The sequence below is a fragment of the Colius striatus genome, chromosome 6 (genome assembly GCF_028858725.1).
Source record: "Colius striatus isolate bColStr4 chromosome 6, bColStr4.1.hap1, whole genome shotgun sequence".
In the NCBI taxonomy this organism is placed as follows: Eukaryota; Metazoa; Chordata; class Aves; order Coliiformes; family Coliidae; genus Colius; species Colius striatus.
In genome coordinates, this window is record NC_084764.1 from 25,414,468 (window position 1) to 25,427,599 (window position 13,132).

At 41.4% G+C, this 13,132-nt stretch overlaps 1 protein-coding gene across 6 annotated transcripts; it reads left to right on the plus strand.

The window, feature by feature from the left end:
- The first annotated feature begins 902 nt into the window (after positions 1-902).
- CIPC (CLOCK interacting pacemaker) lies at positions 903-12,366 on the plus strand. Of its 6 annotated transcripts, none has more exons than XR_009818932.1 (6): positions 903-992; positions 3,009-3,183; positions 4,024-4,193; positions 7,285-8,995; positions 9,641-9,685; positions 11,970-12,366. XR_009818932.1 is itself a non-coding variant. In XM_061998247.1 (4 exons), the coding sequence occupies exons 2-4, from the start codon at positions 3,117-3,119 to the stop codon at positions 8,161-8,163; spliced, it is 1,116 nt and encodes a 371-aa protein (XP_061854231.1). In that variant the 5' UTR covers positions 903-992; positions 3,009-3,116; the 3' UTR covers positions 8,164-11,636. The 6 variants fall into 6 exon arrangements, 1 of the variants encoding a protein (XP_061854231.1); XR_009818931.1 differs by lacking the exon at positions 11,970-12,366 and adding an exon at positions 10,085-11,636; XR_009818930.1 differs by having other exon boundaries at positions 7,285-9,685.
- The last annotated feature ends 766 nt before the right edge of the window (positions 12,367-13,132 follow it).

A 13,132-nucleotide genomic window follows, 5' to 3' on the forward strand; every position in this document is an offset into this window, starting at 1 on the left:
TGTTTAAGCAATTCTCAGAACACAAACAGCTATTCTAGTTGTATCCATTGCACCAGAGAATTAATGTCCTACCTATTTGCCCTTGGTTTATATGTAGTTCATGTGAAGCAAATGCATGTATTTAAATATTTCACATATAAAAACCACGTAGAATAAAGTTACCCTTTACTTATGATAGCTCCTCCTTTTGCCACATCTTCTCTCTTTGAGACAAGTTTAAGGCTTTTGGATCTCTTTGGTGCTGTTTTCTTCCAAGTGGCTGTGTTTATATTTTTGCTGTCATCTCTCATTCTTGGAGAGAAGCTCTACAAAAGTCTTATCTCCTGAGTAAACAAGAATTGCACTCTTTTGCAGAATATTTGGGATGTGTAGGCGCACCCCAAGCGCCTGGCTTTGAACAGCCCGATACCCTCACAAGTCCAGTCTGGGCAATAAATGGCTTCAAGCCTTCACACAGCTGCCTGGCCATGTGGTGTAAGGCCGACTGGCAGTACCCACATATTTTTTCAGTGACGATGCGCCGTGTCCCTGACAGCTGTGGTGGAATGTGTCTCCAGAAGCCTTTTAAAACTAACACGCTGGCAGGCGCTCCTCCCTGACAGGCTCTGGGTGCATCCATGGCCGCTTGCACACCCTCGGCTACCCATTTGCGCCCCACACCAACCCCAGCCGCGCTCGAGGGCCTGTGGAACAGGGTCCCGCGCTAGACCCGCCCCTGCCTTCCCGCCTCCGCTCCCTATGAGGCGCGCTGGCCGCGCCCGCGCCGCCACGCCGAGGCCGCAGCCCGCTCTGCGCGGGGCGGGTGCCGTGCCGCTGCTGCCCGCCCCCAGCACGGGCGGAAGTGGCCAGGCCGGCGCAGGTGGCTTCGCGGTGCGTTGCGCGCATGTGCAGCGGCGGCCAGCTTCCCCCTTCCGGGCCGGGCTGGCCGCTCCACGGCACGGTGCACGCCTGCGCGGCCCGGCGGGGTTGGGACTGTTGCGGCCCGCATACAGGTGAGTGGCGGCTCAGCGCGGCCCGGCCCGGCCAGAGGGGAGGCGGCCGTGAGGGAGCGGGGGGCGGCTGTTCGGTCTGGGGACCTCTGGCCATCGCCGGGGCCTGCCTCGTCTCACCTCGCTGGGCCTGGCAGGTGGGCGAAGAGCCGGGAAGGCGGTCGGATGGGGGTCAGCTGTCGCCACTGCTGCGGGAAGCAGGGCCCTGGGCGTCGGGGTCGGCGCCCCGCGCTTCCAGGCGGTGCGCGGCGGAGCACGTGTCTGCCAGGTGGGGGGCGGCTCTGGCCCGCGGGGAGCCAGGACGGTCCGCGCCCGCCCCTCGTGAGTGCCTCTAGTCCTTGGGTTTTGTCGGTTGTGGTTGTTTTGGTTCTTTTCATAAGGGAAGAGAACATGTGCCAGCTCTTCCCAAAGCTTCCCTTGAGGCAAGCTGGCGTGTTCTTATTTTACTTACTCCTAGCCCTCCGGTTTCTCCTCTTTTTTGGGGGCATTAGTATCAATAAGTCTTGCTTTCTTTAAAACTACATTTATTTTGGAAACGGCTAAGTAATGAAAGTGTGGATCGGGACTTAAACCTGATCTTAAGCCTCGTCTTCCATTCCACAGATAGCATCTAGATTGCTCTTGCATAGTTGTGTTTGCTTCATACCTATTGGCAGGTGTGGCTGAAGATGGAAAGTAAAAATGATGCAAGTAACTACTGAGGAAATTCTCTTCTGCTGACCTGTGATGCTGTCTTGCCTATAGTTAGATAGACAGTCACCCTATAATCTCTGTACTGTTACCTGTTGTACAGAATTCATTACTGAAGATGCCCAGATTTTGGAGCAGAATTCTAACAGGCATTTGTCAGGATCTTAAGAAGAAATTTGCCTTTCAAGGTAGATTGTTCCAGAATATCTGCTGCAATGGCATTTGAAGTACTGGATACTGCCATTAGTGGACCGCTGGCCTGACTATGATGCAGCACTTGAGTTCATGTATTTATAACTTAAATACACAGCTCTAACGTGAGACACAACTTCAAAGGGTTGCTTTATTGGAAAATAAGTTTCTATAATTATTAGTAGGCACTTGATGCTGTCATTTTTCTGTTAGTCAGACTCTCAGCTACCTTAAAAGAAGCAGAAACTTTGTTCTGTCTTAAAGGCTACCTTCCCTCAGGAAGCAGCTGAAGGTTGTGACAAGCATGTAGTATGGGAAGCCGTAATGTAACTATATGTTTTTCTGATTTCCGTAGCTTTTAGTTTCAGCCTTCTAGTGTTCTCATTCTGGGTATGGGAAGAAGAAGTCATTTCTAAGGCCATGTCTCCCCTAGGAGTTATTGTAGATATAGTATGTGTTGCACTTTTAGCAGCATGGATTTCTTTAGCCCCAGCATGTCCCCTGATCCCTTACTTTGCTTTCTTTTCTTTTCTGACTGACTTTACTCTTGAGAGTGAAACAGACTATATTAACTAAACCACAGCTTTGCAAGTTCTTCTTTATTTGTGGTATGGGCTTCCTCAGCACTGCTGACTTGTTTTAGGATTGAATCCCCAGCATAGCTAAGTTTTTGTAAGATAAATGTGTCCTGAGTAACTTTTAATTCTTGAAAAAAAAGATTGTTTATTAATAGCCTTTAGCTTTTAGTTTATGTTGCACTTTTTGGGAGGCAGAAAAGCATGTCTAATAAGTTAGTTTTCTGTCTACAGTTTGTTCTTTGTATCATTTGAGATATTTTTATTCTGAAAGTCATGGTCAGTGTTAAAAGAGATAAGCAGTGATCCCATTTGACTCTGAGGGGCATTGACTTGGTTACGGATAACAACCATACACTTTGAATCTATTTTATCTTGGTTACCTATGTTGCTGAACTTATAGAGTCGATCATTACATTTTTAGCTTGTGTAATGGCTACAGCAAACCTTTAAATAACCAGATTTCCATAAGGACAAACATGACCTTCTTTGTTGTCTTGTACTGGTGGAACTTTCTTTTAGATTCAGAGAAAGTCTTTTTTGTTCGTAACTATTTTTGTAGCTTTTCAATGGAAAAGGTGTTAAAAACTGTCTGCAGCACTATGGAAGCATGGAGACAAAGTAGTCATCTGTTGAGGCCTTCAAGGAACTATTGGGCAAAGTGACGGAAATGAAGAGCTTGAGCCATCACTTCAGTATGGCGGCAGCTGAATCTGACAAGGACTCTGGATATTCAGGTTTAGAAAACCCCTGCATTATCTTTTCCTTGTGTTATCTTGCTCAGACTGCTTTTATTGGTGATGTTTGGCAAATCTGACTCTAACCCCTTACAGTTTGTATCTCATCACCTGGGAGGGCCTTTTTATGTAAGACAGATTGTATCTGCAATCATCCTACCATCAAACTTTTTTGGGGTGGAGCTTTTTGTAGTTACAAAGTTCATGCTATGAGTTTGAAAGGTATGGGAATTAAATATGTGCCTAGTAAAGAAATGAATTATAGAGTCTCAGACTTCATAGTCTAAAAGTGGGGAGGTCAAAATTTTTGTTCTTTACAGAGATGAGCAGTTGGATTATACCTTCTAATGTCTCTTTTGTCCAGATTGTCAGCAGAGTCTGATAAACCAGAGAGTAATTGTTATAACATCAGTAAAATGTAGACATGATGTGCCATTTTTATACACTACAAAACTGCAAAGATGACCTTTAAAAGAAAGAAATAATACTTTATGAGAGATCCTAGCTTTGTTGGGTTTGTAGGTGGAAGAGTTCAAGACACAAAATTCGTGCAGCACAGACTACGGCTGTGGCAATGCTGGAGCCCGTAGTTCTTTCCTGCACCAGATTTTAGAGCAGTAATAGATTTTTTTGGGGGAGACTATATCTGACAAAACCTTCTATTAAAGGCTCTTTGACAGCTGGCACAGCAGGTCTAATTTTTTTCTTTTTGGTTTTCCATAACTAAACTTTATTGTTCTTTGGAGCTTGGTTGAAAGGAAGTAGAATAGTAGAACTGAAAGGAGGTAGCAAGCATGCTAACATGTGAAACAACTAACAGCTGCGTTCTGCATCTGGCAGATGGAAGTTCGGAGTGCCCAAGTGCTATGGAGCAGACTGACTCGGAGGACGTGCTGAATGCCTTGTGTTGGAATGCAGAGGATGGGCCTTGGCAATGCCCAGTGACCACAAGCAACTCCTTTCCTGCGCTTTCTCCTATGGTTGTAATGAAAAATGTGTTAGTTAAGCAGGTAGGGAAGAAATAATGTATTGAAAAATATTACATGCTTTAAATTGTTGGGTTTTTTAAAAAACGTATTATACCTTTAAAAAAAGATTTTACAAAGTTTTGCAATCCAGAAAGTAACTGTTAACTTGGAAAGTTCTGTTGCAACAGCCTGTTCTTTTGAGGGGCAACTGGAATCACCAAGATGGAAAAAATGTGAAATGGAGAAGCTCTGCTACATCTAATAAATCTTTTTGTCTCAAGGGGATCCCCAAAAATAGATCCTTAAGAATGTTATGTAAGTAGCACCAAAGATCAAACCAAAATAAGTGAATGTTTTTCCTTTTGAAAGTGATGTTTTCTTTTTCATAAAGACAGTGAAGCAGGGTGATAGGTTTTGCTTCCTACTTCTTAGGTCCTGGTAGTGCTTTATGTGCAACGGGAAACACTAGTCCAGAATGTTGTAAATGAAAAAGCAAGTCTGTTTCTGGAGTTAGTTGTGGTATTTTTACTTTGTTGTTTCTCTTAATTACATGTGATGCCTTACATTTCAACAATTATATTCTCTGTTTATATCCTGCGATACCTTGTTACATGTTGTTCTCCCAGCACATCTGTGAGACTCTTAACTTAGACATTGCAGCAGAAGATACTAGAGCTCTGAGTTCGAAGTATTCCTGTGTTGTGCTACCTCCTACTTTGTACTCATTCATTTTTTTTCTGAGCAGAGCAAAAGATCATTGGTGGTTTTTATTAACATACTTCTGAGAATACAGTGAGAAGAGAGGAAAAGAATATAGATTCTCATTCTTTTTCTACTGAATCTATTGTGGCAACAAGCAAAGCCTATTAAAATACTGTGTATCAGCACTAACACACATCTACCTTTCTGTTAGCATTTGGAACATTGTGCATTTGTGGGAGAGGTGGTTCTGATCTCTGAGCATCCTGCTTCATCTTGACAAGAAACAATTGTATTTCCTAGTCATGTTCCAACATGTGTGGATTACATACTGTCTAAACAAATGCTAAAGTTTACACTTAGTAGGAAGTAGGTTGATAGCCTTTGGTTCAGAACTCAAAAATTGACACTGTTTGCAGTGCTAGTCTAATGTTAAAGTCTAGATTGTGTTAGAAACAGTTAGGAGAACTAGATAATATAAATATATATACTTATAAAAAAGATACTTTAGCAAAAAGGGAATCTGGGGAGGAAGAGTTGGAAGTAGGTAAAATTACCAGACTCGGTTCTCTTGAGCAGTGTGTTGTGACATCTTTGCCTAATTTTTTTATGGTCAAGGACAATAATGTTAAATTGAAAAATTTTACGGCAATAAACAGAAACAAGAAGTGTAGGTCAGAATAACAATGGTTTATCTTTCTACCTCTTTCCATTATGACTAATTACCTCAGGCAGTCATGCTGGTCATATTTCTAAATGGTCTTTTCAACACAGCACTCAGTTGGGCTTGCTGGTCTATAAGGAAAAAAGAAAGGCAGCATCCATTTGTTCCAGTTTCAGTTTCAATCAGCATCATCTTTCTGTCTTGGAACCACTGTGATCCTGCGCAGTGATGGTTACCTGCTGTCCCAGTTTCAGAGTGTAAACAGCTAACAATAATATTACTCAAACAAAACTCTAACTTAGGGATTAATCCTCTGGAACACAATGCTGTTAGTGGCAAGGTTTCTGTAAATTTTGTAGAAGGTCTGTAGCAAGAAGGCTTTTTACACAAGTGACACTGATACATGCAGGATATTAGCTTTCCTCTTAAAAAAATCCCAACCCAAACCCCAAAAGAGCACTTTGTAGAATTAGTAAAATAAACATGTCCTACTCTACTAAAAATTGAGATTGCCACTTCCCCTTGACATCCACCTTCAAGTACTTGTAAGTATTAATGAGTTCCCCCCTCAGTCTCCTCCAAGCTGAAGAATGAGGCATGTTAATATTAGCCAGTTTTAAATGTTAACATTAGCCAGTTTTAAATCTGTTGAGACTGGAGGAAAGGAGATTGATTTCAGATGACTCAGTATAGTACCAAAAGTAATAAAATGCATTTGTGTTAGCTGAAAACTGTGCCTTTAGCAGGCCTTCCAGTAGTGTTCCAAGTCTTAGGAATTGGAAAAGCATCTCACAGTATATTAGTATAATTGTGGTGGTGATGACTTAAATATATTAAGAAGTGAGATTTTCTTCAGAAAGAAATATCTCTTAGTAGGCCATTTCATGTTTGGAGAGAAGCAGAGATGCTTTTAGGCCAAGTCTTATTAAGATCTGTAGTAATGCATTGGAGGGGAAAGGCTTAATGTCTTGTAAAATTGGTGTATTACCCTTATTGTGGAACGTGACTTGTGGGAGGGGGTAAAAACTTAGGGCATTTTTCTTGAAATGTAGTGCTTTTAAGGTTTATTGGCGCACACTGTTTCACCAGAGGTATGGGGTTAAACTGCTCTGCACTTACAACAGGCTTTTTTGTTTATTGTATTGGTTGATATTCAGCATTTTTTTTTTCAACTTCATGGCTTAAAATTTATTGAAACTCTGTATTATACTTAAGATTGCAAGACTTAATGAACATCTGTCACCTATTTTAAATAACCATTTCAAAAGCTTGCTATAAGAATAGAATTGACAAGATTAGAGTTGCTGCCTTTCAACAGAGGGTGATGGAATTGTTCCTAAAACGTATGTGCAGTATGTCTTAGACCCGTTTAGAATGTTTCATAACCACAATGCTTAATTATCTTTCAACTCATCTCTGTATTTGGTGTTTGACTCCCAGTCTGGGTCAAACTTCTATGCAAGTGTTGTACAATGTAAGCATACACTCTAATCCTCGTTAAGGAAAGCATGTATCAATTCAGATTGAATTGTTTTGAAATATATGGACTGTTCCATAGGAAAAGAATTACGAATTACAACTTTGATTCTAGTGCTGTGCTCTATTGTCAGAGAAAGAGAAGGATGAGTGTGATGGAAAATTGTTCAGAACATATTAATTGTACAGTGTACATCAAATATGGAAAAATTGTGCAGTCCACTTGTTTTAATTTTTTATCCTCTTCTTTTATGATGATGTAAGACTTTTTTTTTCCACATTTGTGCTTCTCAGGGAAGTTCATCACAGCTCCAATCTTGGACTGTGCAGCCATCCTTTGAAGTGATTCCAGCTCAGCCACAGCTAGTGTTTCTTCGGCCCTCAATTCCACCTACCATCAACCCTCATTCTGCTGGCAAAAAGAGAAATGACTCCACTAATTACCTGCCCATTCTGAATTCTTATCCCAAAATAGCACCACAGCCCTGCAAAAGAGATCACTCCTTTGATCTAGAAGAACATCAGGAAACCAATTGCCATAAACGACTCTGCGTAGAAGCACCCAAAATGGAGAATTCTCCTGTTTTGAGGAGCACAGGCTTGCCACCTAGTCCTTTTGCCCACCCACCAGTTAGCTTTAAGACCCCTCAGGGTTCTAACCAGCAAAATCCTTCAACTCTGCTGACCAGTGGAAAACTGTCAGCATCTCCTGGTTGTCAACGTGTTTCCAGTGACACTCGGAAAGTACCAAGTTTGACTCCCCTTTTGCCTTTTGGAACTCTGCAGGCAACAAAGTGCACCCCTCATGACAGTGAGAGTGCAGCACAGACTACAATGCAGTCTGCAGCATGGAGCCCCCCATTAATACCAGAAGAGATTTGCACTACCCCTGAGCTGCTTTTGCAACAGCAAAGCAAGTGCAGACGCTTTCAAAATACACTCGTCGTGCTCCGCCGGTCAGGCTTGCTGGAGATCACTTTAAAAACCAAGGAGCTCATTCATCAGAACCAGGTGACACAGGCAGAGCTGGACCGGCTGAAGCACCAAACACATCTATTCATAGAGGCAATAAAGAACAATGCTCCACAGTCGTGGGCAGAGCTAGAAGCATCTCTGACAGGATCTGATAAAGCTGATGGCAACCTTGAAGACCTCACTTATCCTAACATCTAGTAAGAAAGTTACATAGCTGTTGGTCATGGTATTTCTGTGCCTATTTCCTGTCTCAGGCTTTTACTTGAGCATTTTCTGAATTCAAGACTTGCAAAGCGGCATGCCATTAACAACTTGTCTTCAGAAGCAGTTGTGGGACTGGAATAGCATGGTGGGATCTTGGCAAAATGGCTACTTACTGCTTCACTGTGACCTTGAACTCCGTGCTATGGACTTGAGAAGCTTGGATATGCTCTGCTGGCACGTCCCCATTCTTGCAATGAAAAGATGGTCATTTGCAGTATTCTGCAAGCAAGCATCTTCCTGTTTCCATCTTCAGATAGTCAGCTCTGAAAATGGAACAGCAGAACAGGCCCCAGTATTGGACCATCATCAGTTGCAAGTAGATGAAGGGAGTTGGTGTGAGGACAGGAGACTTAGGTTAGGGGGCTGGTATCTTCAGGCTGTCACTGTCCTTCATTGTAGCAGAGTCTTGCTTCGGGGTTTTAATGCATTTGAATTGGTGGACGACAGCTTGTGCTGAAGCAGTGTTCCATATACATTGCAGTCTGATTAAAGTGATGAATATCTTGGGGACCCAGGTGAAATGAGGTGTTTTGATCAATATACTTTCAATTTTGATCTATACAGCTGAGTGAGTGAAAATCACAAGGCTTGCACTGGATTTGTTTGTTCCAAAGCCATGTTTATTAGTGGCTAACAAGCATACAAGGCAGATGACTGGATTTTCTCAGTGGTTAACAGATTAAGCATCATTATTAAAGACTGCAGTGACTTTTTTTAACAATACAAGGAAGACATTGATTTACCAAGACTAGTTGCATATTATTTGGTATGTATATCTTTAGTTTACAAGCCTAAACTCCTCATTTTTATTCTGTGAAATCAGCTTGCTAAGTATTTAAAAAAAAAAAAGAGGTGAAAGGAAAAGGATCATAATGGCCTGTAGTGGAACAAGGCCTTCTCCCATCCCTCTTCTCTCTTTTTTTTTTTTGTTCACAGAAAACAGGTGAATGGGCCTGGAGAAGGCAGCAGGGGAGGGAAAAAAAAGTCAGCTTGAATAATCTCCCTAAAAATGTTATGTACCTGAGTTTGAACTTAAACCCAACAAACCCCAAAACAGTTTTCCTCCACATAAATTTTATATCATTCCTAACCTGCTTGCCTTGAGATATAGCTAACCACTGTGTGCATAGGGTGTTAGGTCTTACTAGTAGAGATCCACAGTAGTCATGTTACAAAAACTGTTCTACAGACATTTCTTTCATCTCGGTTTGTCTAGGTACTTAACTATGTCACTCCAAGGGTGGGTTTTTTTCAGAGACAATCTGTGTAGAGAATGGCTTTGTCTAAGGATGTTAAGGGATCTGGATTGTTTATGGTATGTTCCTTTCTGTGTGACAATGTTTTCCAAAAATTGTGCAGTCCAGATGACTAGGTGTTTTGATACTTTGATCACTTCTATCATCTGTTTCAGATTCCTAAAGAAACTTGAAAGTAGAGTGGATGCCATGCTAAATTTGTGAGTAGACCTTTTCATTTTCTGATGCCTGTGGGAATCAATATTGCAGAAAGCTGTAGAGAATGCTTTTGTAGTCTTTCTCAAATACGTGCATTAGAGAAATTGTAAGGGGCTTCTCTCTTTTGAGGGGTTTCCCCCTTTTTACACTGATGAAAAGAAACACCAGACATTCCTCACAGAGGAGAAATTTGAGGTGTATTTGTACTAGTCATACGCCTAGAGAGAAATTCTGTGGCAAGGTTCAGCCTAGCTGGTAGCCATGCCTGTCTGTCATGGTGTCCTGCCCAGCTGCTGAAGACTGGTACGCTGTTGGGGAGCTGATTAAAACAAAAGTGTTCACAGACTGTCTTCTGTCATGTTTTTTTTTTTTTATATACCTGCTGTAATTCTATATCCTAGGATGTCTCAACTTGCAGTACAGCAATATTGAAACTCAGCCAGCAAACCTGGAAGGCAGCTGTAATAATGTATAGGACATATCCAATCGAGCTCTTTTGGAACTGGTTGTGAGATCTCGCCCAATGACATTTGGCAGACTAGAAGTGATGGTACCTAGGCTGTTTGTGAAAGAATCTCAAAAGATAAGCTCATTTCTTCAGAGCTCCTTACAGGGAGAAAAGGGGGCAGTACGAGGCAGTTCCATTGATCAGATATGTGTAATAGACCTAGAGGTGAGATGTGAGAAATGCATAGGTTATCTTTCCTACTTTTCATAAAATTCTTGTTGTATCCATTAAATAGAAGTGGGAATTTGAAGTTCAGAATATATATATATTTAGGAAGTGATTGTCCTAGAAAACAAGATGATGGACTCAGGCTTCCTGGAGATGAAGTAATAAAAAAAGAAGCCTGATCCTAGCTGTTTGAGACAAGAAAAAGTGAGCCTACCAGTGACCTCCGTCCTATTTCTGCTGATCTGAGAGAATAAAAGGGAGGAAGGGAAAATTTGCCTTGCAGGGTAGTACCATCTGACTTACGGATGTTCTAGCGATAGAAATTTCACAGTCCACATGATGCATTTTCTCCTCTGACAGCACTGAGGGTGGGATGAAGTGGGTGTGTTTATAGCTGATGGGGCTTTCAGCTGGTGTAATTTGTATAAATATATATTCAATAAATCTGTGAATAAAGTCCAGCAGCTGATTAGGAATCTCCGGCCGGGCATCAGTCCAGATTTAAATAGAATTTGCAGAACTAGAAAAATTCACTCTGAAACTATTATATGTAAATCTGGGGTCCTTTAGAAACCAAATTCCTGCATAACTGTATATCTCGACACAACGTGTGTAAAGACATATTGAAGGCCCCTAGTGATAGATATGTTCTCAAGTACTATTCTTTTCAGTTTCTCTTAGCTGCCTTTATTCCTGGAAACCCTGATAAACTTTTAAACAATAAGGGCTTTCCTTTCTCGGCTGCAATTTAATGAAACAGGTTAGCTTGGAACTGTGACCAGAATAGGTCCTAATTCTGAGCAGGACCTGGAAGTGGTCCAAGAGATCTGAGCAGAAACATTAGCCTTTCTGATTGGAGACCTGTAAGCAATGAACTTGCAGACTTTTTTTTTATTAGTTTTTTTTTACCTTTGGAGCAGCAAGACTTTGTATTTACAACTTAGCTGAAGACACCTGTCTCTGTCTAAAAAGTCAATCAGATGGCCTGCTGGGGTTTGAGTTGCTGCTGGCAACTAGCAGGTAGGGTAGCTTCATGAGTCAGACAGACTGTTGTTTTTCTGTTAAGTTTTAATAAATGTTGCTATTTTTTATTACATTTATGTATTTTTGGAATTATTCTGCTCTTGATGGAATGTAAACATTTTCTGTTCTTTGGAAAGTCCATTGCCAGCTCTGAATACAGTAGCCTAAGAGCTGTTATAGAACATGACCTTTTTGCTAAAATTTTACAGAAACAGACTGTGAAATATTAATTAAATAAAGTATATACTTGAAAAGTTGGTGGGTTATTTTAATGCTGTTACACTGCAAAGTCCTTACTTCCAAAGTATGCTTTACAACAGCATGTTGCCCATGTGAGAAGGTGCAGATTCAAAAGTGATACTATGATATATCTCTCTGAAGAGGGTCATGTGAGCTTCAACAGTGTGTATGAATTAAAGGGTCCCTGGGAGGAGCATGAGTAAAAGTGGGCTGTGCAGAACTCTAAAAATACATTGTCGTGGGTGACCACTGCCATAGATCTGTTGTGAACAACCTGGAAGGATTTTTCCATCTCCAAACTGTTATCTCTGTGTGATGACTGTACGTTATGCTCACCGTCTGTGCAGGATGAACTCCCACACTGCATCTTAATCCTGTCAGCCCGGTGTGCAGAAGTTCTAAATGGTGAAGTAAGGATCTTGGCTATTGAAAAAATTACTTGAGTGAAAAAATATACTCTCTCTCTTGAAGAACATTCTTCAGCTAAATCCGTATGCCAGCTTTTCATTAAAACACAGTTTTAAAAATGTGACTGTCTTTACACAGTCTTTATTCCAAGATGACTCTTGCTGTAAGAACTATACAGTCATGCCCAGAACATCCATCAGCCTTGTGGCGTGGCATCTCGTCCTAAGGTACAAGACGTTCTGGTTAAAGTTCTCCCTTGACATCAGACAAGGCAATAACTTGAATCTCACTACTTTACATTTAAAAAGAAGTGCCATCGATTAAAATACCTTTTATACACCAAGACTGGAAACTCAGTGTGTATTTTGTGTTTGTCAAAGGTGTGGGTACAGTTCAATCAGGACATTTTCAGGTCTGTCTCTTCGGATTAGCTTTTGCTTTACATGGTGAAATCTAAAAGATGTCAGGCCTGTTCACCCTATTTCACTGAGGCAAAAAAAACGAATTGCTTCTTTTAGATGCACTGCATCTGGCTTGGTTTTCTTTCTTGTGACACACAGGCAGACTGAAAGGAGCAGTACTCCCTGGGGTCTTGGGTTAAGGAATCTCCTGGCTTGGAAGATTTCTGACATCCACTGAGTCGAGCAGTGTGCTGTTAGTGTGTTCATTCTCCTGGGACAGAAACGTGGGCTCCCCATGTAAGCACTTTTATACCCTTGCTGCTGTAGCTAGGTGACGATTCCTTTCAGGCCACTGTGTAATGCAGACATATAGCCCTAAATGTATTGCATGGTCCAGAGTGTCCAACTCAGATGCACCCATGAGGCAAATGTAATTGTTCCAGTATAACCTGATTCAGAAGACATGGTCTATCTAGTCTGCTGTCTTGTAGAGCAGAGTTTCCAAGACTTCCTCAAATTCTTGTTTGAACTAAAACATGTTTTTAAAGGAACCATTCTGTTTTGGTGTGAAGGCTCATAGGGATGAAGAATCCACCCAAAATGTTCAAAATGAGATTACTTACTGTTAAAAATGTGTGTGCCTCTTGCATTGAGTCTGAATTTGTTGTCTGTCAGTATCTAACTGTCATATCTTTTGCCTT

Bases quoted from the DNA above. Each gene is read 5' to 3' on its own strand.
- CIPC (XM_061998247.1), top strand. From the start codon at position 3,117: ATGAAGAGCTTGAGCCATCACTTCAGTATGGCGGCAGCTGAATCTGAC. The intron at 3,184-4,023 runs GTTTAGAAAACC...TGCATCTGGCAG, and splicing joins CAAGGACTCTGGATATTCAG to ATGGAAGTTCGGAGTGCCCA. The intron at 4,194-7,284 runs GTAGGGAAGAAA...TGTGCTTCTCAG, and splicing joins AAAATGTGTTAGTTAAGCAG to GGAAGTTCATCACAGCTCCA.